Consider the following 25,587-nt stretch of genomic DNA (forward strand, 5'->3'; position numbering starts at 1 on the left):
TCCATCTGAACTCCTCCTCCACATTTATTGGTTTGGTTGAACAGTACAGAAGAGAACCCCCCCCCCCCCCCCCCCTTTAGGACCAGAATGTGAGGCATCCCGTTCAGGCATTTATTTTACGCCTGCTATGTTAGTGTAGCACATATGGACGGGTGAAACTTACTCCTCGGCCTTAAGTGTCCCGCTTGCGTCACCTCATTAGCTGGCTTTTGAGGTGGCACGATTGGCTAAGATGCTTGAGGAGGGCGGTCACGCGTGCTAGCAAGGCAGAGGTCTCGAGTTCGTGCCATTATGGGCCGAATAGGGAGGAAGCGGTACTCACTAAGCAAGCGGTGTGACGTCCTTTACAGTGGTGCCGTGACCCAGATCTACAGTTGTGCCGGGGTCGCTGTTGAGTAAGTTTGAGGGGTGAATGTAGCACATGTGGATGTGTGAAACTTACTCCTCAGCTTGAAGTGTCCCCACTTGTGCCAGCGAATAGCCAGCTTTTCGTGTGGCGCCGACCGGTAAGACGCTTCAGGAGGGTGATCACGTGTGCTAGTAAGGCAGAGGTCCTGAGTTTGCCCCAGGTATGGGCCGAATTGGGAGGAAGTGGTACTTGCTAAACAAGCAGCATTACGCATTTTACATTAGGTTAGTCTGACCTCCTCTTTAGCCTCTCCACAGAGACAAGAGAGGGGCAGATTCGTTATTTAACTAAGTTTCTGACAGCTGGGGCAAAGCACAGGGACAGAAATTAACTTTTTTTTGTGTGTGTGTGAGTGTGTCTATGTGTGTGTGGTCATTTGCATTTGTGTGTGCTCACCCAAGTGTATATGCATGTGTGGCACAGTGGGCCGGAACAAAGGCCTGACAGTAGACAGGCTAGACGGCGGTGATGGATAGGGGAGCTGACAGCCGCCTGGACTGTCAATCACAGAACTGGCAGCCCCGGTGCCCGCTGGCTCCAAATCACCCCCCTTCTCTCTCGTTAACTCTCTAGCTGGATGGACACCAGCTTCTCCTCTAATACTCTCTTCTGTTCCAGTGTCTTGGTAATGTATCTTAGCCAGTGGCCAGTGACCGCAGCAGCCTCAAAGACAATTCTAGGGATAAGAAATAATCAAAGGAAATATAAGGAAATTATTAGATTTTTTATTATATTACATATAATACAATTGAACGCATTGAATTGTTCTCCTTTATCATTTTTGTCTGACAAGAAAAATATGCTAATCGTGTCAATTAAGTTATGATGACAAATATTTTTGGCTATTTGGTCATTGAATTGAAATCAAAGCTTTAAAAAAAAAATGTAAAAGGGATTTGTGATTATTAAATTATGTGTTTATTACTAAATAACCCAAAGGGTTATTTATTGTTAAAATTGAAAGAAAAGAGAAATGGAGCTCTGTTAGTCAAAGGTAATTAATCTGCTCTAGTCACCCACAAAGGATGCCTGCTAATGAGAGCTTGACTTGTGATTGACTGCTGAGGGTTCCGTAGGGACCCATTGCTCTTTTGTGGTGACAATAGGGCCTCAACGCACCAGAGAGACAAAGTGACTGGACAAGTCATTCATCTATGCAAATGCCAGCCAAGACATGACCATAAGTATCCATTAATCTCTGCCTCTCTCTCTCTCTCTTTCTCTGATTTTGTGTGTGTTTGTGTGTGATGGACAGCCAACAATGCAGTCCCTCTGCCTCTGCCTTGAGAGGTCATTGGCAGGTTGTGGCAGGAGAGTGCTCTGTTAGGAGAGGATAAATGTCACACCACTACATTCTCAGTCAATTCTGACGGACAAATGTTTTATTCACACTTTTTTTTATCAGCCCTGATTATAATCACACACACACACACACACACACACACACACACACACACACACACACACACACACACACACACACACACACACACACACACAGTTGTAACAAGAATAAATCTGTTTCCAGTACAAAATACTATAATTCCCACAATGCTCCGCTTCATAGGCGTTAATTCTCGATGTAAACAGAAGTGAGAACAAAAGTCTGTGGTTTGAGGATTTCTGCTAAAATAATCTCAGATATGGAACAAAGACAGTCTTGCTATATGAATGCTTAATTTGATCGACTGTTAACGTAAGTACATATGTAATCCTTGTTATATTTGTTCTTATTATTGAGTCTGCCACAGTAGTTTGGTCGTTTGCTAGCGTTATAGTAGCTATCGCTAACGTTATAGTAGCTATCTGGCTACAATATCTACTTGAATGTTCTTTAGTGACAAACGTCATATTATCATGTCATGTTTTCTTAATAGATTAAGTGAGCATTTGCATCAACTTTAGCTGAACTGATGTATTTATTTCTACTGGGTTAACTTTGGTCCACCATATGTCAAGATAATCACAGTTGAGCTAGCCACATTCCTGGGTGATTAACGTTAATGTTTTGTTGGTTCCGTCAACGCGACAAGTTGGTTAATCATTAGCTAGCTAGAGTACATCACGAGAACAACTAACGTCACAACAACATCGACGTAACAAGCTATATCTGGCATTTCTGCAATGGCATGTTCTGTCGCTAGTTGACAGGTGTTTGGGGGTAGGGTTAGCTTAGCTAGCTATGTCAAGAACGTGTGTAAACTGTGAAGGGATTCTAGCTACATAAATTGGCTAGGATGGGGGTAGACCCACGGAGAGGGAAGTAGAGGAAAGGTAACTTGACACACTGCAGCATCCCACTTAAAACATTAAACTGGTCCCTCTTTTCTCTCTCATCTTTATTGCCATATAACCAGCAGCACACAGCAATGCTGACCATATTTTGCTTTGATGAGAGATTTGCATTCAGAAATGCAAGCTGTTTCACTTTCGAGGGGCTGATGCGGTTTCTTCTCTCAGTAATTATTTGTCCCGTTTTCGAGAAGAGCCTCTCAGAGGGAACGGATGTGGCCACTATGCAGAGTCTCCCTGTCATGACTTTAGTAAGCCGTGGGTAGACAGAGGTCTTGTTCTTCCACCAGCTCAGAGGATCTGCAGATCTATTTGGAGGAGGGGCTCCTCCAAATAGGATCGGTCCTCCATTATAGCATCTGCTGAGGGATTCCTTCGTGCTGCATCTCCAGTTGCTCTCTCGTCAAACAGCATCCAAACAGCAGACGTTTGTGGCACTACTGCTGGTGCTTCTGCGCCATCTGATCCATCTTCTTCCTGTTGCCCTGGTGCCTGAGCCAGCTGACTGCTGGGGCTGTCCCTCCCTGCTGCTGAGGTTATTCTTTGAAGAGCCTCCTCAATCGCTCTGGCATCACTGAAGGCTAACTTCTTAAATCTGGGGTCAAGTGCAGCGGTTTCTGATAGCATGTGATTATATTCCATTCTGTGGAACTTTCTGTCCATTGATGAACATAGGGTGTCCATCAACTCTGTCAGATGTCCTGTGGTTACATTTGCTTCTCTCTAGCGGCTGGCTGTGATTCGCTGCAGACCCTTACACAGGAGTGTCATTTTTGAGGCTGTCACATAACTGAAAAGAGAGAACAGTAACTTACTAGTTCAGGTTCATGTTTTGTCTACTGATACTACATTCTCATCTACTGCTCATATACATATATAATACTGGATTAAATAATGATGTAGTAATAACTGCTTACTGTGTCTCTCTCCACTGATCTCCACAGTGACCTGCTCAAAGGATTCCAGGACTCTGCACACCTCCCCCACCACCTCCCATTCCTCTTGGGTCAGAGCATCAGAGCATCATTGACAATGGCCAGGGTAGAAATGATGGCATCCTTTGACTCAAGAAACCACTTCAACATATAAAATGTTGAATTCCACCTTGTAGTGCAGTCTTGTTTAGGCCTCAGCTCAGGCATCCCCATCTGGAAGTAATCCACAGCTGCTTTCACTTTGTCCACTTCATCACCGTCACAGCATCTCTTACAATCAGGTTGATTGTGTGGGCAAGACATGGATTGATGTGTCCATTTTAACATTTTCATGGCTTTGGTTATGTTAGCTGCAATGTCGCTAACACAACAGACCACTTTTCCATCTACTTGCCATTCTCAACAGTTCCTCTGCCAAGTTCTCTGAGGTGTGTCTGTCGCTGAAGTCAAAGCAGTCTAGAAGAGAGCTAGACATCGGAAAATCTTCAATGAAGTGACATGTAACCGACATGTAAGAAGCGGTCACCCTTGATGTACAGCATTCAGTGGTCAGCATTCAGTGGTAAGGCAAACTGCAGTAGCTTTTTGGACTCTTTCCCGCACCGAAGCCTGTGTGCTCTCGTACAGTTGCGGAATACAGGGTTTTCCTGCTTGGAATTTTGTACATTGGATTTTGACAATTGCTATAATTTCTAAAACCTCTGTACTCCACGATCGAAAATGGCTGGAAATCGGTGGCAATCCTTTTAGCCAATGCAATATCAATTTGTCCTTGTTTTGCTACAGACATAGACTTTGGCATAAACTGGTCCATAGAAGACTGCGTTGCTGTGGGTCGCGGAGTAGGCCTACTTGACTGAGTGGATACATCTCCACGTGTGGAGGTGCTGGCTCCACCACTATCACTAGCAGGCCCGCTAGTTTCTCGAAGCTCCTCTACAGCTAGCTTTACAGTTGGGTGCACAGTTCGCATATGCCGGTGTAGGTTGTGCGTAGAACCGGCTTTATATGAGATTTTGTTTTGGCAAATTCTACACTGTGCTCTAACATTGTCTACATTATTAAAATGCATCCAAATGCTATAGCCTATATGCTATGGGTCATTTGATTGAGACCACACTAAATAGCCTATAGGCGCACTTGATATTGCGCGCCCAGCGGAGAATCAGAGATGAGGGGTGGCATCGATATATATATATCATTTTAAAAGTTTTTTTAGTTATATATATATATATAACTCAACAAAAAAAGAACCGTCCTCTCACTGTCAACTGCGTTTATTTTCAGCAAACTTAACATTTGTAAATATTTGTATGAACATAACAAGATTCAACAACTGAGACATAAACTGAACAAGTTCCACAGACATGTGACTAACAGAAATGGAATAATGTGTCCCTGAACAAACGGGGGGCCAAAATCAAAAGTAACAGTCAGTATCTGGTGTGGCCACCAGCTGCATTAAATACTGCAGTGCATCTCCTCCTCATGGACTGCACCAAATTTGCCAGTTCTTGCTGTGAGATGTTACCCCACCCTTCCACCAAGGCACCTGTAAGTTCCCGAACATTTCTGGGGGGAATGGCCCTAGCCCTCACCCTCCGATCCAACAGGTCCCAGACGTGCTCAATGGGATTGCAATCCGGGCTCTTCGCTGGCCATGGCAGAACATTAACATTCCTGTCTTTCAGGAAATCACGCACAGAACGAGCAGCATGGCTGGTGGCATTGTCATGCGGGAGGGTCATGTCAGGATGAGCCTGCAGGAAGTGTACCACATGAGGGAGGAGGATGTCTTCCCTGTAACGCACAGCGTTGAGATTGCCTGCAATGACAACAAGCTCAGTCCGATGATGTTGTGACACACCGCCCCAGACCATGACGGACCCTCCACCTCCAAATCGATCCCGCTCCAGAGTATAAGGCTCGGTGTAACGCTCATTCCTTCGACGATAAACGCGAATCCGACCATCACCCCTGGTGAGAAAAAAAGAGAAGAGCACTTTTGCCAGTCCTGTCTGGTCTAGTGACGCCCATAGGCGATGTTGTTGCCGGTGATGTCTGGTGAGGACCTGCCTTACAACAGGCCTACAAGCCTCAGTCCAGCCTCTCTCAGCCTATTGTGGACAGTCTGAGCACTGATGGAGGGATTGTGCGTTCCTGGTGTAACTCGGGCAGTTGTTGTTGCCATCCTCTTCCTGTCCCGCAGGTGTGATGTTCGGATGTACCGATCCTGTGCAGCTGTTATTACACGTGGTCTGCGACTGCGAGGATGATCAGCTCCCTGTAGCGCTGTCTTAGACGTCTCACAGTACGGACATTGCAATTTATTGCCCTGGCCACATCTGCAGTCCTCATGCCTCCTTGCAGCATACCTAAGGCACTTTCACGCAGATGAGCAGGGGCCCTGGGCATCTTTCTTTTGGTGTTTTTCAGAGTCAGTAGAAAGGCCTCTTTAGTGTCCTAAGTTTTCATAACTGTGACCTTAATTGCCTACTGTCTGTAAGCTGTAAGTGTCTTAACGACCGTTCCACAGGTGCATGTTCATTAATTGTTTGTGGTTCATTGAACAAGCATGGGAAACAGTGGACATTTCATTTTTTGCTGAGTTTATACAGCCTAATAAGCAATTCATTCTATAACACAGAGAAATACATTTCATAAATTACAAATGACATGACCCGCCACTGGACTAAATATAAAATAAATACTATTTCTTTTTCAATCCATCCCTAAGACGGATACATTTGCTTATTTCTTAGCAATTTGTGGAAAAAAAGGATTGGCCCAAAGTTTTACTACTAGCACTCTTGAAGATCAACAGGGAATATTTTTCTGTCTTGCTTTTCTAACTCTTGCCTTGTGTGTCTTCTTGTCTCCCCCTAACCCACAGGTCCTGTATGTGGCTGGGCCTGTAGCCTGCCCTGTGTTGGGCACGATCACCAGAGCCAGGCGGGCTTCTGGGGCCGCTTCCCAAAAGCCACACCCAGCCCACTGCTCCCCTGACCCACTGTTCCTTATGCTAACCCTTCTGAGCATGTTTTACTATATCTGTCTGCGGCGCCGGTCCAGGAGCGGAACCCGGGGTGAGGCGCTGACCAGCAGGCGCGCCGTGGAGTCAGGCCAGCGGGCTACCCTGCCCATCAGTGTGGAGGTGGACCAGTATGCCAAAGGTATGATCATTCACCTGCTATTGTGCCCTTGAGCAAGGCACTTAGTCCAACCCCTTAAAATAGCTCCAGGTGTGCTGCACTGGAGCCGGCTCTTGTGTGTCCCATAATGTGTGCTGTGTGTTTGTGTGCTATTGTCTGGTGGATTGGGAGCAGATGGACTAACCTTATCCTATCCTATAGAGGTGCTGGACTTCAGCTCCCACTACGGCAGTGAGAACAGCATGTCGTACACCATGTGGAACCTGGCCGGCATGCCCAACGTCTACCCCAGCTCTGGGGACTTCACCCAGACGGCCGTGTTCAGGGCCTACGGGACATGGTGGGAGCAGTGTGCCAGCGCGCCGCTGCCCTTCCGCCGCACGCCCAAGGCCTTCCACAGCCAGGACTACATCGAGCTGGCCTTCGAGGAACCCGTCTACCCCACAGCTGTGGAGGTGCTGGAGACTTACCACCCGGGGGCTATCGTCCAGATCATGGCCTGCTCCCTCAACCCCTTCTCCCAGAACCCTCCCACCGACGTCCGGTAAGAACCAGTGGTGGTGTGGGACTCGGGTTGTAGACATGTATTCTATTATGACATTTTTGTTTTTCGTCCATAGCCACTTTCACACCTTCCCTGTATATCACCCTGCATCCCACTGCTGGCTTGCTTCTGAAGCTAAGCAGGGTTGGTCCTGGTCAGTCCCTGGATTGGAGACCAGATGCTGCTGGAAGTGGTGTTGGAGGGCCAGTAGGAGGCACCCTTTCCACTGGTCTAAAAAAAGAAAGAAAAAAAAAGACCCCAGGGCAGTGATTGGGGACATTGCCCCGTGTAGGGTGCTGTCTTTTGGATGGGACATTAAACGGGTGTCCTGACTCTCTGTGGTCACTAAAGATCCCATGACACTTATCGTGAGTAAGGGTGTTAACCCCGGTGTCCTGGCTAAATTCCCAATCTGGCCCTCGTACCATCACGGTCACCTAATCATCCTCAGTTTACAATTGGCTCATTCATCCCCCCTCCTCTCCCCTGTAACTATTCCCCAGGTCGTTGTTGTAAATGAGAATGTGTTCTCAGTCAACTTACCTGGTAAAATAAGGGTACATTTATATATATTTGCTTCAATCTCTCAACACAACCGGTGCTTCTATTTGAGTCAGTCGTCTAGTTCCTTAATGCACACAGCTGTTGCTCAATACATTTTTGAAAAGACTACCACATTGTTTATTGTAACCATTATAATAACACATCTATCGAAGGTCAGACTTGCAAAGACTAGGCTGCCTATCATACACCCCAATTTCGCCCTTCAGCACCATGGAGAGCGGTACCGGTAATCACTGAAGTCACCTTATCTTTTTGGTGGCGTCGTGGCTAGCAACGATGACAGCATTTTGAAAGAATGTTTTCAATGCACATGACCGTAGGAATATCAAAGCTGTGTCCATGGTAACCTCAAACCATTCATTTAGACACAGCGCTTATTTGAAACAGGCTTTTATGTGCTGAAATGTGTGCAGATGCCCGACTATTAAAATGGACAGGTGGGTGGGTGTGTGTGTGTGTAGAGCCAGTATGTGTGTGTGTGAGCAAATTAAGTACTGAGTGAGTGTGTGCATAGTCGGTGCAATAATAAAACTGTAATACAAGGTTCAATGCATATAGTCCATGTAGCCATTTTGTTATCTGTTTAGCAGTCTTATGGCTTGGAGATAGAAGCTGTTCAGGAGCCTGCTGTTGTCATACTTGTTGCTCCGGTACCAGTTGCTGTGCGGAAGCAGAGAGAACAGTCTATGGCTTGGGTGGCTGGATTTTTTAACAATTATCCTGGCCTTCCTTTCACACCGTCTGATCTAGAGGTCCTGGATGGCAGGGAGTTCGGTCCCAGTGATGTACTGGGCTGTCCACACCACCCTCTGTAGTGCCATGCGATCGAGGGCGGTGCAGTTGTCATACCAAGCAATGTCAGTGAAGATGCTCTCAATTGTGGAATGTAGTTTTTCTATTAATTAGTTAATAGACCAATAAGAAAGCGAGTTCCAAACCTCTCTGCCAATAACAGCTAATTTTCAGTTTTCCCCTCTCCACTCAGACCACTTTGACAGTCCTAGCAAAATTCCTGCTTGAGAAACTGCTCTTTGCTAAGAAGCCATTTTGTTTGTTTTCAATTAAACGGCTGTATTGGACCTTTTTAAAGTCATGCTTGCACTTTTATTTGTATTTCTTTTAACATATGGGTAGTTCTGGGAATCTAACCCACTGTCCTGTCGTTGCAACCGCCATGCTCTAACAACCGAGCTACAGAGGACCACAACGGAATTCGTGTTTGTACTCTATTGGCTGGTTTCTCGGACACAGATTAAGCCTAGTCTCAGAATAAGAAGCACTTTCACTTAGATTCTCCATTGAGCATGTTTTTATTCGTTCAGGACTGGGCTTAGCATGGGCAAACTGCCCTAAGTGAACGTCTCAGATTTAAAGAGGGGTGTGTACCTCTGACAGGTGTACCTCTGTCTGTCCCCAGGTGGGAGGTGTTGTGGGCCGAGGAGCCCACCAAGGTGCTGACCCCCCAGGCCAGGCAGTTCTCCCCCAGCATCAAGCAGCTGAGCTTCCCCACCAACTTGATCCGCGTGGAGGTCAACAGCTCCCTGCTAAAGTACTACACGGAGCTGGACGCCGTCGTCCTGCGCGGCCAGAAAGAGAGGCCCATCCTCTCCCTTTATAAGATGCCCAGGATCGACATCTGTGACCTGAGTGACAGCGATGAGGAGCTGTCTGACCCGGGAGCCTCGATCAGACAGGCCGGGGATGGCAAGCACGTGAACCTGGGGAATGGATACTTTGATAAACTGCCCTACGAGGTGGGGAGAATACGCTATTAGACACTCACATATACTACAACACTCGTATATGGCTGCTGGCTGCATTTTCTGTCCACGAAACAGCACTGAAATTTGGAAAAAAAGGTTGGCAATACTTGCAGGACAATTACAAGTTGAGGTTTTCCAAACAATTCTCACTTTGGTTTTAATGACGGACTATGCAGAAATCGCTCCGCCATTTCCTGTTTGCAAACGTGACTAGTTCGCCTGATTTTCAGTTTATGTGACTAAAACAAGCAAGTATAGTGTAGAGAATCATTGTGCCATCTCAACTGCTATGAAATATATTTTTCAGAACCATTTTCAGTTGTTTGAAGCTGGTGTACAAAACTGAAAGTAAAAGACGCAGAAATGAAACTTAACAATGGAAGCATAGAAATAGCACACACAGAACAGATATCATGCTTCTTAGATGTGGTTTTAATGAGAATGACAGATCTATAACATATTTACATTTACATTTAAGTCATTTAGCAGACGCTCTTATCCAGAGCGACTTACAAATTGGTGCATTCACCTTATGATATCCAGTGGAACAACCACTTTACAATAGTGCATCTAACTCTTTTAAGGGGGGGGGGGTTAGAAGGATTACTTTATCCTATCCTAGGTATTCCTTAAAGAGGTGGGGTTTCAGGTGTCTCCGGAAGGTGGTGATTGACTCCGCTGACCTGGCGTCGTGAGGGAGTTTGTTCCACCATTGGGGTGCCAGAGCAGCGAACAGTTTTGACTGGGCTGAGCGGGAACTGTACTTCCTCAGAGGTAGGGAGGCGAGCAGGCCAGAGGTGGATGAACGCAGTGCCCTTGTTTGGGTGTAGGGCCTGATCAGAGCCTGAAGGTACGGAGGTGCCGTTCCCCTCACAGCTCCGTAGGCAAGCACCATGGTCTTGTAGCGGATGCGAGCTTCAACTGGAAGCCAGTGGAGAGAGCGGAGGAGCGGGGTGACGTGAGAGAACTTGGGAAAGTTGAACACCAGACGGGCTGCGGCGTTCTGGATGAGTTGTAGGGGTTTAATGGCACAGGCAGGGAGCCCAGCCAACAGCGAGTTGCAGTAATCCAGACGGGAGATGACAAGTGCCTGGATTAGGACCTGCGCCGCTTCCTGCGTGAGGCAGGGTCGTACTCTGCGAATGTTGTAGAGCATGAACCTACAGGAACGGGTCACCGCCTTGATGTTAGTTGAGAACGACAGGGTGTTGTCCAGGATCACGCCAAGGTTCTTAGCACTCTGGGAGGAGGACACAATGGAGTTGTCAACCGTGATGGCGAGATCATGGAACGGGCAGTCCTTCCCCGGGAGGAAGAGCAGCTCCGTCTTGCCGAGGTTCAGCTTGAGGTGGTGATCCGTCATCCACACTGATATGTCTGCCAGACATGCAGAGATGCGATTCACCACCTGGTTATCAGAGGGGGGAAAGGAGAAGATTAATTGTGTGTCGTCTGCATAGCAATGATAGGAGAGACCATGTGAGGATATGACAGAGCCAAGTGACTTGGTGTATAGCGAGAATAGGAGAGGGCCTAGAACAGAGCCCTGGGGGACACCAGTGGTGAGAGCACGTGGTGCGGAGACAGATTCTCGCCACGCCACCTGGTAGGAGCGACCTGTCAGGTAGGACGCAATCCAAGCGTGGGCCGCGCCGGAGATGCCCAGCTCGGAGAGGGTGGAGAGGAGGATCTGATGGTTCACAGTATCAAAGGCAGCCGATAGGTCTAGAAGGATGAGAGCAGAGGAGAGAGAGTTAGCTTTAGCAGTGCGGAGCGCCTCCGTGACACAGAGAAGAGCAGTCTCAGTTGAATGACTAGTCTTGAAACCTGACTGATTTGGATCAAGAAGGTCATTCTGAGAGAGATAGCAGGAGAGCTGGCCAAGGACGGCACGTTCAAGAGTTTTGGAGAGAAAAGAAAGAAGGGATACTGGTCTGTAGTTGTTGACATCGGAGGGATCGAGTGTAGGTTTTTTCAGAAGGGGTGCAACTCTCGCTCTCTTGAAGACGGAAGGGACGTAGCCAGCGGTCAAGGATGAGTTGATGAGCGAGGTGAGGTAAGGGAGAAGGTCTCCGGAAATGGTCTGGAGAAGAGAGGAGGAGATATGGTCAAGCGGGCAGGTTGTTGGGCGGCCGGCCGTCACAAGACGCGAGATTTCATCTGGAGAGAGAGGGGAGAAAGAGGTCAAAGCACAGGGTAGGGCAGTGTGAGCAGAACCAGCGGTGTCGTTTGACTTAGCAAACGAGGATCGGATGTCGTCGACCTTCTTTTCAAAATGGTTGACGAAGTCATCAGCAGAGAGGGAGGAGGGGGGAGGAGGGGGAGGAGGATTCAGGAGGGAGGAGAAGGTGGCAAAGAGCTTCCTAGGGTTAGAGGCAGATGCTTGGAATTTAGAGTGGTAGAAATTGGCTTTAGCAGCAGAGACAGAAGAGGAGAATGTAGAGAGCAGGGAGTGAAAGGATGCCAGGTCCGCAGGGAGGCGAGTTTTCCTCCATTTCCGCTCGGCTGCCCGGAGCCCTGTTCTGTGAGCTCGCAATGAGTCGTCGAGCCACGGAGCAGGAGGGGAGGACCGAGCCGGCCTGGAGGATAGGGGACATAGAGAGTCAAAGGATGCAGAAAGGGAGGAGAGGAGGGTTGAGGAGGCAGAATCAGGAGATAGGTTGGAGAAGGTTTGAGCAGAGGGAAGAGATGATAGGATGGAAGAGGAGAGAGTAGCGGGGGAGAGAGAGCGAAGGTTGGGACGGCGCGATACCATCCGAGTAGGGGCAGTGTGGGAAGTGTTGGATGAGAGCGAGAGGGAAAAGGATACAAGGTAGTGGTCGGAGACTTGGAGGGGAGTTGCAATGAGATTAGTGGAAGAACAGCATCTAGTAAAGATGAGGTCAAGCGTATTGCCTGCCTTGTGAGTAGGGGGGGAAGGTGAGAGGGTGAGGTCAAAAGAGGAGAGGAGTGGAAAGAAGGAGGCAGAGAGGAATGAGTCAAAGGTAGACGTGGGGAGGTTAAAGTCACCCAGAACTGTGAGAGGTGAGCCATCCTCAGGAAAGGAACTTATCAGGGCGTCAAGCTCATTGATGAACTCTCCAAGGGAACCTGGAGGGCGATAAATGATAAGGATGTTAAGCTTGAAAGGGCTGGTAACTGTGACAGCATGGAATTCAAAGGAGGCGATAGACAGATGGGTCAGGGGAGAAAGAGAGAATGTCCACTTGGGAGAGATGAGGATCCCAGTGCCACCACCCCGCTGACCAGAAGCTCTCGATGTGTGCGAGAACACGTGGGCAGACGAGGAGAGAGCAGTAGGAGTAGCAGTGTTATCAGTGGTAATCCATGTTTCCGTCAGTGCCAAGAAGTCGAGGGACTGGAGGGAAGCATAGGCTGAGATGAACTCTGCCTTGTTGGCCGCAGATCGGCAGTTCCAGAGGCTGCCTGAGACCTGGAACTCCACGTGGGTCGTGCGCGCTGGGACCACCAGGTTAGAGTAGCAGCGGCCACGCGGTGTGAAGCGTTTGTATGGTCTGTGCAGAGAGGAGAGATATATACATATGATATATAATTTCTATGTGAATTCTGTTGGGTCGCCCAAAAAGTGACATATTGCAGCTTTAAGTGTAGTCCCATCTACTGAAAATGTTTATGCTTATGGTATCTTGGGCAGTTTTTGTACATTGCCAGGACTTAATTTGACAAAAGATGTCTCCCATAGACCTACACGTACTGTCTTGGACCCGTGGAGATATTTGGTATTAAGCTTACAAAATAGTAATTTTCATGTTATAAAGACATGTCATATTTTCTAAGACAAGCTGTTCTCTTGGTTTTATGTACTACTCTCCAAACCGCTGCCATTCACCCCGCTCCTCACAACCGATGTGCGTGTGTGTGTCTGAAATACAATAGAGCTATTATCTGCTAGCTGATACCCTGTTGGAACACACAGCGTATTGTGTATTCAATGCACACATACACGCCTATTCTCTCTCTACCTCTGTCTTACTGAGAAGCACACCTCCATATTGCAGGAACGGGCAGATTCACTGCCACACTGAAACTCACTGCCACAAGAATATTGCTTTGTGTGTGTGTTCCACAGACTTTTTTTATATTATTCTGCTCTGCCTGACATCATCCCCGCTGTCTCTTTCTTGCGTTCCTTTTCTCTCTCTTCCTCCATCATTATTTATCTTTCTCCCTCTACCCCCTCTCCCATCATCCTCCCTTCTTTCTTATTATCTCTCTGTAATTCTCTCCCTCCTCTCCCCCTGCAGTTGATCCAGCTGATAGTTAGCCACTTGACCCTGCCCGACCTGTGTCGCCTGACCCAGACCTGTAAGCTACTCCACCAGCACTGCTGTGACCCCCTCCAGTACATCCAGCTGAGCCTGCAGCCATACTGGGCTCGCCTCAGTGACACCTCCCTGGGCCACCTGCAGGGCCGCTGCACCCTGCTCCAGAGGCTCAACCTCTCCTGGACCGGCAACCGTGGAGCCCTCACCCTCACTGGCTTCAGCAGGTGAGGGATGGGGCTGGGGGGTACTAGAGAATCTGGACATGTGTGGTTCATCGGTCTCTGTCTTTAGAGTAGCATGTGTGTGCCCAATCACTTCGGTTGATTTCAGGGTGAGGAACCATCTGTGTAAATATTGGACTATACATTTTCTGTATTTTACTCGTGCTAAAATGTTTATTCTATTCTACTGAGCCATTTACTTTATGTTCGTATTCTTATCTTTTATTATTTCTTATTGTTGCATTGTTGAGAAGGAACCTGCAAGTAAGCATTTTTTTAGTTGGACAGCGTATAAACTAACATAAAGTTGTCAAATCCTGAACTTCCGTATTAATGTTGTTGCCACAACACAGGTCTGACCCCCCCCCCTCCCTCCCTCCCTCTCAGCTTCATGAAGGCGTGTGGTGGGAGCCTGGTGTGTCTGGAGCTGTCGTGTTGTCACTTCCTGAGTGAACCGTGTCTGGAGGTCATCTCGCAGACGTGTCCCGGGCTGCAGGAGCTCAACCTGTCCTCGTGCGACCGCCTCCACCCGCAGGCCTTCACACACATCTCCAAGCTCACCCGCCTGCGCAGGCTAGTGCTCTACCGCACAAAGATAGAGGTACAGTGCCTTCAGAAGTACCCCTTGACTTATTCTGCATTCTGTTGTGTTACAGTCTGAATTTTCAAAATGGTTTAAAAAAATAAATAAAAAATGCACCTATCTACACACAATACCCCATAATGACAGTGTTTTTAGATATTTTGCAAAAATCTGTAACTCGGCCACTCGGGAACATTCACTGTCTTCACTGATTTTCCCTGTGCTTGGCTCCATTCTGTTTGATTTTTTTTATCCTGAAAAACTCCTCAGTCCTTAATGATTGATTACAAGCATACCACTACTATGCTTGAACATATGGAGAGTGGTACTTAGTAATGTGTTGTGTTTGGGGCAAATCCAATACAACACTTTGTGTTCAGAACAAACATTTTTTGCAGTATTATATTTACATTTAAGTCATTTAGCAGACGCTCTTATCCAGAGCGACTTACAAATATTAGTGCCTTGTTGCAAACAGGATGCATGTTTTGGAATATATTTATTCTGTACAGGCTTCCTTCTTTTCACTCTGTCAATTGGGTTAGTATTGTGACATAAGTGAGGATGGATCAACAACATTGTAGTTTTCTCCTTTCACAGCCTTTCAACTCTGTAACTGTTTAAAAGTCCCCATTGGCCTCGTGGTTTCCTTCCTTTCCAGCAACTGTGTTAGGAAGGAAGCCTGTATGTTTGTAGTGACTGGGTGTATTGTATTGATCTACCAATAAGTACCCTTCTTTTTGAGGTATTGGAAAACCTCCCTGGTCTTTGTGGTTGAATCTGTGTTTGAAATTCACTGCTCGACTGAGGGACCTTACAGATAATTGTATGTTTGGGGTACAGAGATGAGGTAGTCATTCAAAAAACATATTAACTTTAGAACGGCCTTTCTTTAAATTACTATACCGATCACGAACGGCCTTGTTTTTCTAACAATAATATCTGTGTCAATATTGCAAAGTGAACTTTCTAACAATCTTTTGTCGTATTGGCGTGGCTGTTGTCGTCAACCGGAAACAGGGTATGCTCTTGTTTTGACTTTTTAAAAACTTCATGATTGAAAATGACATCGCCGAAGCAGACATGACTTTTCACTGTGAAAGAGGCTTTATCTATGTTGCTTGGTGATACGGTTCACACACGTCCTTGCACTTTGAAAAGCGACGATGTCGAGGTGAGTGAAATAAGTAAACAGCGGTTTGGTGTTGTCAACGTTTGACGCTGTGAAACTTGGGGAATAGCTCACAGATTAGCAAATCATCATTTGGTTGGTACAGGCCAGCACATCCGTGCCAGCGGTCAAGATCGAATGATTGCTCTCTGTCTCATGGAAATATTTGCAGTGTTTAGCTGTATATAGTCAACTAACTAGTTCGTTGTTTTGTCTTGTTTCTACCAATGTAATTATATGGAAACTGCTTGCTATAGCTAGCTAGCTAATTAGTTAGTCTGTCAGGCAAGAAAGGTTGTGCGTAACGGTAAATTTGGACAGCGCTCACGAAGCGTCAACCTCAGCTGTCACTATCACAACTACAGACAACCTGCTAACTAGCACTGCAAACTGTCCCAGCTTCGGAACTCTAGTTAGTCTGTCGAGAGAATGGAGGCGTGGAAGCTGACCATGGAATGGGAGGCGTGTAACTGACTGTATCACCAGTGGCAGAACTACAGTTTTATACAAGGGGTGGCCAAGGCTACTTCAGGGGGGCCATAGATCATGACGGAAAATGTAGTGTATAACCCTAACGTGGCATCTAAGGAGCATGAATGAATCCTATGATTGCTGATTAGAGGTAGAAGTGATAATTCACTTAACCCAGAGTTCTTCAATGTGGCAAATAGTGTGGTCCAAAAGGGTTACTTCGCTAGAATTCTTTAACGTGAATAGTCAGTGTCTCTTCCTCGGAACTGCAGCTCAATTTCTTTCTCACACACACACTGTACTGTACTGTACTCACAAACTGGAGAGACTTGGGTCACTCTGTTTTCATGAATATTTAATCTGTGTCGATAAGTGTTGAACATCCAAAATATTTTCAGAAAATTAAGCTCAAGCACTAAGGAGATAAGATGGCATTTGTGTGTTACATAACTTACATCGTTTATTTACAAAAAAAATAATTGACAAGAAAAACCTGCAATTTGACATACCTGGTATCAAGCAGAAATTGACTTGAAAAATAAAAATTATTTTGATGCCCATCAATATTACAAACTTACACTATCATATTTATGCCGATATATATTATGTTAACTAATAGCAAAGAAAGGTTTTAGAATTGGCCTAATCAAGACCAAATTACATCTGTGTGACATGATACCCTTTGGATTTATCATTTTAGAATGTCAGTGTACTAGCTAGTACACAGTGCAGGTTTTAATCATGACCAGAGGGACCGCCTAAGTGTCAAATTATCCTAGGTAGATTTAAAACAGCATAATTCTGCGTTCCTGGTGAGAACTGGCAAAATGTTTCACAAACTCATCCATGTTGAGGAGCGTGTCCTCCTTGACTCAACACTGAGAATTCCCAGGTGACTTAACCTGTCGTCAACCATTGTTGTCCTAAGGTGGGTTTAAAGCTGAGAAGCTTCTCTCGCAAGACGCACTGCTGACTGGTGTAACAACAGAAATCTTACAAAGTGGAAATAGCTCATGGAAGACCTCTTTTATAAGGTTCTAGAAACACAACAACGTCAAGGAAAGTAGACGATCTGTCCCTTCCACTTTTCTCTCTCCTATCAAGAAGCCGCTTGGTTGCATGGACCTCATGTTTGAGGTCCTTCTAAATCTGACTCAAAGTTCTGAGCAAAGGCAAACAGAGGCTCCTCGTTCAAGAATGTTGTACTCTTTGGGTGGAGAGACTGGACCCCTTGCATTCTCTCGCAAATTCTTTGAAAAACACCTCTGCAGCTCAGCTGTGAAGACTGCCAAGCACCTGATAAAAGATAGCTCTTTGGAAGCTCTCACCATCACTTTGGTCTCTATTTGTCTGTCCTACAGTGCTCATTATCAATGAGTCGTAAAATCTTAAGCTTGTTTTGGGTCTTTTACACACTGTTTGTACATTTATTTTGCAGTGCTCTGCAATCTCTTCAACTAGGGATGCACAATATATCAGTGAACGTGTCGGAATCGTCCGATATTAACAAAAAAATGACAACATCGGTATTGCAAACGATATCAAAGCTACCTTGCATACCTATATAACGTACAGTTGAAGTAGGAAGTTTACATTCACCTTAGCCAAATATATTTCAACTCAGTTTTTCACAATTCCTGACGTTTAATCCTAGTAAAAATTCCCTTTCTTTGGTCAGTTAGGATCACGACTTTATTTTAAGAATGTGAAATGTCAGAATAATAGTAGAGAGAATGATTAATTTCAGCTTTTATTTCTTTCATCACATTCCCAGTGGGTCAGAAGTTTACATTCACTCAATTAGTATTTGGTAGCATTGCCTTTAAATTGTTTAACTTTGGTCAAACGTTTCGGGTAGCCTTCCACAAGCTTCCCACAATAAGTTGGGTGAATTTTGGTCCATTCCTCCTGACAGAGCTGGTGTAACTGAGTCAGGTTTGTAGGCCTCCTTGCTCGCACACGCTTTTTCAGTTCTGGCCACAAATTTTCTATGGGATTGAGGTCAGGGCTTTGTGAAGGGCACTCCAATACCTTGACTTTTTTGTCCTTAAGCCATTTTGCCACAACTTTGGAAGTATGCTTGGGCTCGTTGTCCATTTGGAAGACCCATTTGCAACCAAGCTTTAACTTCCTGACTGATGTCTTGAGATGTTGCTTCAATATATCCACCTAATTTTCCTCCCTCATGAAGCCATCTATTTTGTGAAGTGCACCAGTCCCTCCTGCAGCAAAGCACCCCCACAACATGATGCTGCCACCCCCGTGCTTCACGGTTGGGATGGTGTTCTTCGGCTTGCAAGCCTCCCCCTTTTCCTCCAAACATAACGATGGTCATTAGGCCAAACAGTTATATTTTTGAATCATCAGACCAGAAGACATTTCTCCAAAAGTACGATATTTGTCCCCATGTGCAGTTGCAAACCATAGTCTGGCCTTTTTATGGCGGTTTTGGAGCCGTGGCTTCTTCCTTGCTGAGCGGCCTTTCATGTCGATATAGGACTCGTTTTACCTTTACCTGTTTCCTCCAGCATCTTCACAAGGTCCTTTGCTGTTGTTCTAGGATTAATTTGCACTTTTCGCACCAAAGTACGTTCATCTCAAGTAGATAGAACGCGTCTCCTTCCTGAGCGTTATGACGGCTGCGTGGTCCCATGGTGTTTACACTTGCGTACTATTGTTTGTTCAGATGAACGTGGTACCTTCAGGCGTTTGCAAATTGCTCCCAAGGATGAACCAGACTTGTGGAGGTCTACATTTTTTTTTCTGAGGTCTTGGCTGATTTCTTTTGATTTTCCCCTGATGTCAAGCAGAGAGGCACTGAGTTTGAAGGTAGGCCTTGAAATACATCCACAGGTACACCTCCACTCAAATTATGTCAATTATGTCAATTAGCCTATCAGAAGCATCTAAAGCCATGACACAATTTTCTGGAATATTCCCGAGCTCTTTAAAGGCACAGTCAACTTCGTGTATGTTAACTTCTGACCCACTGGAATTGTGATTAAGTGAAATAATCTGTCTGTAAACAATTGTTGGAAAAATGACTTGTCATGCACAAAGTAGATGTCTTAACCGACTTGCCAAAACTATAGTTTGTTAAAAGTGTTTGCTAAGTAGCATATATTGAGACGATGTTGTAACACAAATTATGCCATATTTTTAGGCTAATGCACATGGGTATATTGGTGGTGTATGGGTTAAGAGGTAGTTGAGTTTCCTATTAGATACATGGCCTGTGCATGGCACCTTTGTGGTTTACGTAGGACTAATTCTCTGCTGTCATCATTTGTAATGAACTCAGAGCTCGGGTCACTGTTCTCGCCCAGGCCTGCTACAAAACCTTACAGGGCATTTCTGAGTGTTGTTCTCATGTTTCAGCCTTTTCCTAAGGCAGACACCATACCGTAGTCTTTCCAGTGCAGTGAGGTTAAGGTCTAAGCTTTCAGGTTGTTTACTGCAGGCAGACTGAGCAGGCTGTGTGTGTGTCTGCAGTCCTATGTGTCATCCAGCCCTGTTGTCTGTCATTAGTCTGTCATTAAAGCTGTCACTGGTATAATTAAATAGTTCTCTGACTGCCAAAAGGCATAAAAAGAGACCACCAAACACACACACTCGAAAAACCACAGCGTACACATTAGAGATGCCTGCTAAAGTACACGTCACGAACACTCAATTGCCATTGGGTGGCATGTTGACAGTTCCACATTGAAACCTCACCTCTATCCCTGTCTAGCGATGGTGGATAGGTAATAAGCAAATGTTGTTTTTTTTACGTTTTGAAATGTTATACTACCCTAATACTGTTGAATTATGTGTTTGCCAGACCAAGTCGTCTTGGAGAGATATTGAATAACATGGGTAGACCTGTTTATTGTAATTTTTGACGTGACACCTTTGATACACATTCCTAAGTCTCATTTTACTGTGTGTGTACAAAAAAAAGGGGTGCAATCATCATATTTTGGGTCAGTTGATAGACACTTAACTCAACTTTTGACATTTTCTCTCTCTCGCTTGCTTTGTTTATGTTGCTGCAGCAAACAGCCATGTTGAGCATCCTAACCTTCTGTATTGAGCTGAGACACCTCAACCTGGGGAGCTGTGTGATGGTAAGATTCCCCCCCCACAAATGCACTCACTATCATACCCTGCTCTTGCTCCAGATAGACATTCTAGGATCAGCCTAACCCCTTAACTCTGAACCACAACCAAGAATCATGACAATTGATTCAGTCATTCTGTGTTAGCTAACAGCCCCAAGGTCACCACCCCTATGTTCTCCCTGCAGATAGAGGACTATGACGTGGTGGCCAGCATGCTGGCTGTCCGCTGCCGCTCACTGCGCTCCCTGGACCTGTGGCGCTGCAGAAACCTGACGGAGCGTGGCCTAGCCGAGCTGGCTGCAGGATGCAGATTACTAGAGGAGCTGGACCTGGGCTGGTGCTCCACACTGCAGAGCAGCTCGGGCTGCTTCCAGCACCTGGCCCGCAACCTGCAGTGCATGAGGAAGCTCTTCCTCACCGCCAACCGCACCGTGTGCGACTCGGACATTGAGGAGCTGGCTGCCAACTGCCCCGCACTGCAGCACCTCGACATACTGGGTGGGTACTACCTCCCTCTTCCTTTCGTAATCTGTCTCTCTTTCTCTCGTTCTATCACACAAGTTTATACGCAGTCATTTTTAGGTACAACCACATATGTTCACACCCGATATTTGAATATAGTATTTTACTTGGCGCATTTAGAACACAGTATTCACCGAGTGGTCACATGTTGCTCACTTATGTGGTATGTTTGTGTTGTTGATTGACAGGCACCCGGATGGTAAGCTCCTCCTCCCTGAGGAAGCTGCTGCAGGCGTGTCCGAAGCTCCTCCTCCTGGACGTGTCCTTCTGCGCGCAGGTGGACGCCCGCATTGTCCAAGAGCTCTGCGGACTCTTCCCCAACGTGGCCATCAAGAAGAGCTTTACCCAGTGACCTCACCCAGCCACACCCTCACACAGGGGCAGTGACACAGGGACACCAGGGGGAGGCACTACTTTTGACTAGTGGGGTGGAGTATTACTGGATACCCAGTGGCTAGAATGAATTGGTCTGATGGCTGAGAGCACTGAGGCCTATTATAATATGGACTGAATGGTTAGGAGTGTTGTTTTATGGTGACATGAGCATCAGCTGAACACCTCACCTACATCTCAACACAGTCTCCTCATGTTAACTTCTTATGGCTGCAATCCCGTTAACGGGATGACGGGATGATATGACAACAGCCAGTGAAAGTGCAGGGCGCCAAATTCAAACAACAGAAATCTCATCATTAAAATTCCTCAAACATACATGTATCTTATACCATTTTAAAGGTAATCTTCTTGTTAATCCCACCAAAGTGTCCGATTTCAAATAGGCTTTTCAGCGAAAGCACCATAAACGATTATGTTAGGTCACCACCAACTCACAGAAAAATTCAGCCATTTTTCCAGCCAAAGAGAGGAGTCACAAAAAGCAGAAATAGAGATAAAATTAACCACTAACCTTTGATGATCTTCATCAGATGACACTCATATGACTTCATGTTACACAATACATATATGTCTTGTTCGATTAAGTTCATATTTATATCCAGAAACCTCAGTTTACATTGGCGCCATGTTCAGAAATGCCTCCAAAATATCCGGAGAAATTACAGAGAGCCACGTCAAATAACAGAAATACTCATCATAAACTTTGATGAAAGATACATGTTTTACATAGAATTAAAGATACACTTGTTCTTAATGCAACCGCTGTGTCAGATTTTAAAAAGCTTTACGGCAAAACACAATATTCAATAATCTGAAAACAGCGTTCAGCCACAAAAGCAAGCCATGCAGTTACCCGCCAAATTGTGCAGTCAACAAAACTCATAAAAAGTATTATAAATCTTCACTTACCTTTGCTGATCTTCGTCGGAATGCACTCCCAGGACTCCCACTTCCACAAGAAATGTTTGTTTTGTTCGGTAATGTCCATCATTTATGTCCAAATAGCTATTTTTGTAGCGTGTTTGGTAAACAAATCCAAAGTCAGGAAGCGCGTTCAATAAAAGCTGACGAAATGTCCAAAAGTTCCGTAACAGTCAGTAGAAACATGTCAAACGATGTATTGAATCAATCTTTAGAATGTTTTTAACATAAATCTTGAATAACGTTCCAACCGGAGAATTACATTGACTTCAGATGAGTGATGGAACAGAGCTCCCTCTCATGTCAATGCGCATGGTCAAAGAATGGTCAGGTCATGGCAGACCTGACTAATTCCCCTCTCATTCGGCCCCCCTTCACAGTAGAGGCATCAGACAAGGTTCTACAGACTGTTGACATCTAGTGGAAGCCGTAGGAAGTGCAAACTCATCCATATATCGCTGTGATTTCAATAGGATCTTGGTTGAAAATCGACAAGCCTTAGAATTTCCACTTCCTGTGTGGATTTTTTCTCAGGTTTTTGCCTGCCATATGAGTTCTGTTATACTCACAGACATAATTCAAACAGTTTTAGAAACTTCAGTGTTTTCTATCCAATACCACTAATAATATGCATATAATAGCAACTATAACTGAGGAGCAGGCCGTTTACTCTGGGCACCTCTGTGCACATTTCATCCAAGCTACTCAATACTGCCCCTGCAGCCATAAGAAGTTAAGCAGCTGAATGCAAGAGAGAGTCTTGAGAGGAAAAACTGGTTGAAATCAGGGTCACGGGTGCCAAAGCCACTAGATTTCATTGTTGGTCAGCCTAGTAACTGACACATCTGGTGGTGGCTGCTTGTCATCTGTCCACCCCTCCTGTGACGCATTTGTAAAATGTCTGACCTCAGTGTTGCATCTGAATCTGAAATCTCAGGGGTTTTATCTTGTTCATATTGTTAAGTTATTATATATATTTTTTCAGAAACCAGCTGAAGAGCCTCCTTTATTCTGAGAGAAACATTTGAGTCCTGTTTGATTTGATTTGTTCTGAGACAACGAAAATTCTGGGAAAAATGTACATTTGGCACTAATACTGAGACAAATGTTTTTGGGGTGTATTTGATGTTGAATATTGTACAATGATATCACTATCCTTAATTATTTATTGATCTTGTAATATATTATTGCACATCTCCAATGCTACGTTAGCATTTCCTTCAAACTGAGACTCAGCGATACGAGCAGCAGTGTGAAACAAAGATATTTAGGAATAAATGCTATACAATAGGCTGTACTTGTGAGCACCCACAGTCCCATACAGAGCATCTTCGCATGTGCATGGGATGCCGCTTCACTCTCCTGCAAATGTGATAGCTGAGGGACAACTAATGGGGAGTAGATTAGCCTCTCGCTTCACTCTCTTTGTTGTTTGGGAATATCGGCCTGATCCGCAGCTACTGAGATTTGTTCAGCTGAATCTACCTTTAAGCAAAAACTTGAAGGTTTGAGCAGTAGCTAGCTAGTATGTGAGGTATTTTTGTGCCTTATATTCATGACTGAATGTGGTGTCTATGTGTCAGTGGTTGTAATGCTTTGCTTCCTGCCCTCTACCAAAGTTACCATCAAATCCCAGGTCCCAGGTTTATTTGACCAGTGAAGAAACCCGTGCAGATCAGTCATATTGATTGACACATGCAAAGCCATATTTATTTTAAGCGGAATCTTATCTCCATCTTTAAATTCCCTTTTTTATTAAGTGGCAGTTATATGAATGTCTGCTTTTTGGATTACATTAGATTTTTTTTATCTGTGGGAAAGTGGTCTGGTCACACTCCAATCACTAAAGTAACCTGTAAAAGAAATGGAAGTATAGAACAAATTCTGGCCACTACAACTACCACATTCCATACCTAATTTAGTGGACTTTGTCTACGTTTGTCCTCAACACTAGTTTTTGAAATTATACTATTGAGAAACACATATTAATGTTAACACACACACAATCTGTCATGCTGCTACACAAATCTAGTTTCTCTCCTTTGTCCGGTCACTAGCTGACCAAAGTCGCCACAATTTTCACCACGTTGTAATGCTACTTTTATTTAGAGGCATTTATTTACGTGGACCTGCTATTTTTGCATTGCTACACATTTCCCAGTCAGTTTTGGATGTGTGTGTGTGTGTGTGGTCAAACGTTGTGCCATTTGTAGAACCTTTAGTCATGTACCCTTAACTAAGTGTGAATGTCAGGTGTGGTGTCCTCAAGACCCGCTGGCAGATAACCACTCTAAACTATTGAAAAGGTTGCACCTGTACTATGACGAAACGGGGTGCTTTAATTTTAAATAAAATTAAGGTTGACGACTGAGACTGCGTATTTATCCCCAACTGTATGCCCGTTGAAATGCCAGGTTCGACTGCCTTGTATTTATGGCTCATAGTGTACGTTGTGTTGACATTTCACCACCTTGTTTTGATCACTCTTTAATTAGAAAGGTGCCATTAGTGTTCTCTGGCTTCTCCCTGTAGGATAATTATTTTTGGATCCAGGTAGAACCTTTTCAGCCAACAAAGAACCCTAAAATGACAAGTGTCTTTAGATAAAAAATTTAAAAAAAGTTCAATGTAGAACCCTTTTTTCTGAGGTGCCTTATCATGAGCGGTGACTCAACAGTATTGACTATATGGAAGTGTAGGGGTAAGGTCATCTTGTCTGACGACTCAAACTGAATTTTTTCCCGCTGCTCTACCGTTTGCTACAAACTTCAGTCTGAGATTGCCATCGTTGAAGTCGTTTGTGGTGACGCCAAAATGACGGGTGTTGTACCAAACAATGTAATCAGCGATTGGATCATCTCTAACCAATCGGAGTAACAATGCCAATGACACATTTTCAAACCTCCGCTTTACACATAGGCTTTACACATAGGTGTGTTTAGGCTCTTGCCCAGCCCATCGGTTTCTGGGACCAATCAGAACGGTTCATGTTTTTTTCCATTCTAGAAATTGTCATGTAGGTACTCCGATCCAGACTCATTGCAGAGAAGAGACATCCGTGGGCGTGGCGTAGCATTTGGCCGGAGCCAGGAGTTTGGGTAGCCAGGCAAAGGGCCATCTTGTGTTTCTGGAACAACTAGAGGCCATTAGTCAGGTTGACTGGGAGTTCAGCATTAGCCTTAACCCTCTGCCGTTTTACTGCCTATTAATACGACAGGGAGAAGTGACATTCGCTTGTCTCCTTAATGGCCTTT

The 25,587-nt window shown here is 45.3% G+C and overlaps 1 protein-coding gene across 2 annotated transcripts; it reads left to right on the plus strand.

Moving 5' to 3' along the window:
- Positions 1–1,967: 1,967 nt before the first annotated feature.
- Positions 1,968–24,704, plus strand: fbxl4 (F-box and leucine-rich repeat protein 4). Of its 2 annotated transcripts, XM_071383445.1 has the most exons (10): positions 1,968–2,105; positions 3,646–4,198; positions 6,530–6,809; positions 6,990–7,332; positions 9,314–9,650; positions 13,925–14,169; positions 14,554–14,767; positions 20,429–20,500; positions 20,680–20,992; positions 21,205–24,704. In XM_071383445.1, the coding sequence occupies exons 3-10, from the start codon at positions 6,656–6,658 to the stop codon at positions 21,366–21,368; spliced, it is 1,842 nt and encodes a 613-aa protein (XP_071239546.1). In that variant the 5' UTR covers positions 1,968–2,105; positions 3,646–4,198; positions 6,530–6,655; the 3' UTR covers positions 21,369–24,704. The 2 variants fall into 2 exon arrangements, with proteins under 2 accessions (XP_071239546.1, XP_071239545.1); XM_071383444.1 differs by lacking the exon at positions 3,646–4,198.
- Positions 24,705–25,587: the final 883 nt, after the last annotated feature.

The sequence above is a fragment of the Salvelinus alpinus genome, chromosome 35, assembly GCF_045679555.1.
Source record: "Salvelinus alpinus chromosome 35, SLU_Salpinus.1, whole genome shotgun sequence".
Classification (NCBI taxonomy): domain Eukaryota; kingdom Metazoa; phylum Chordata; class Actinopteri; order Salmoniformes; family Salmonidae; genus Salvelinus; species Salvelinus alpinus.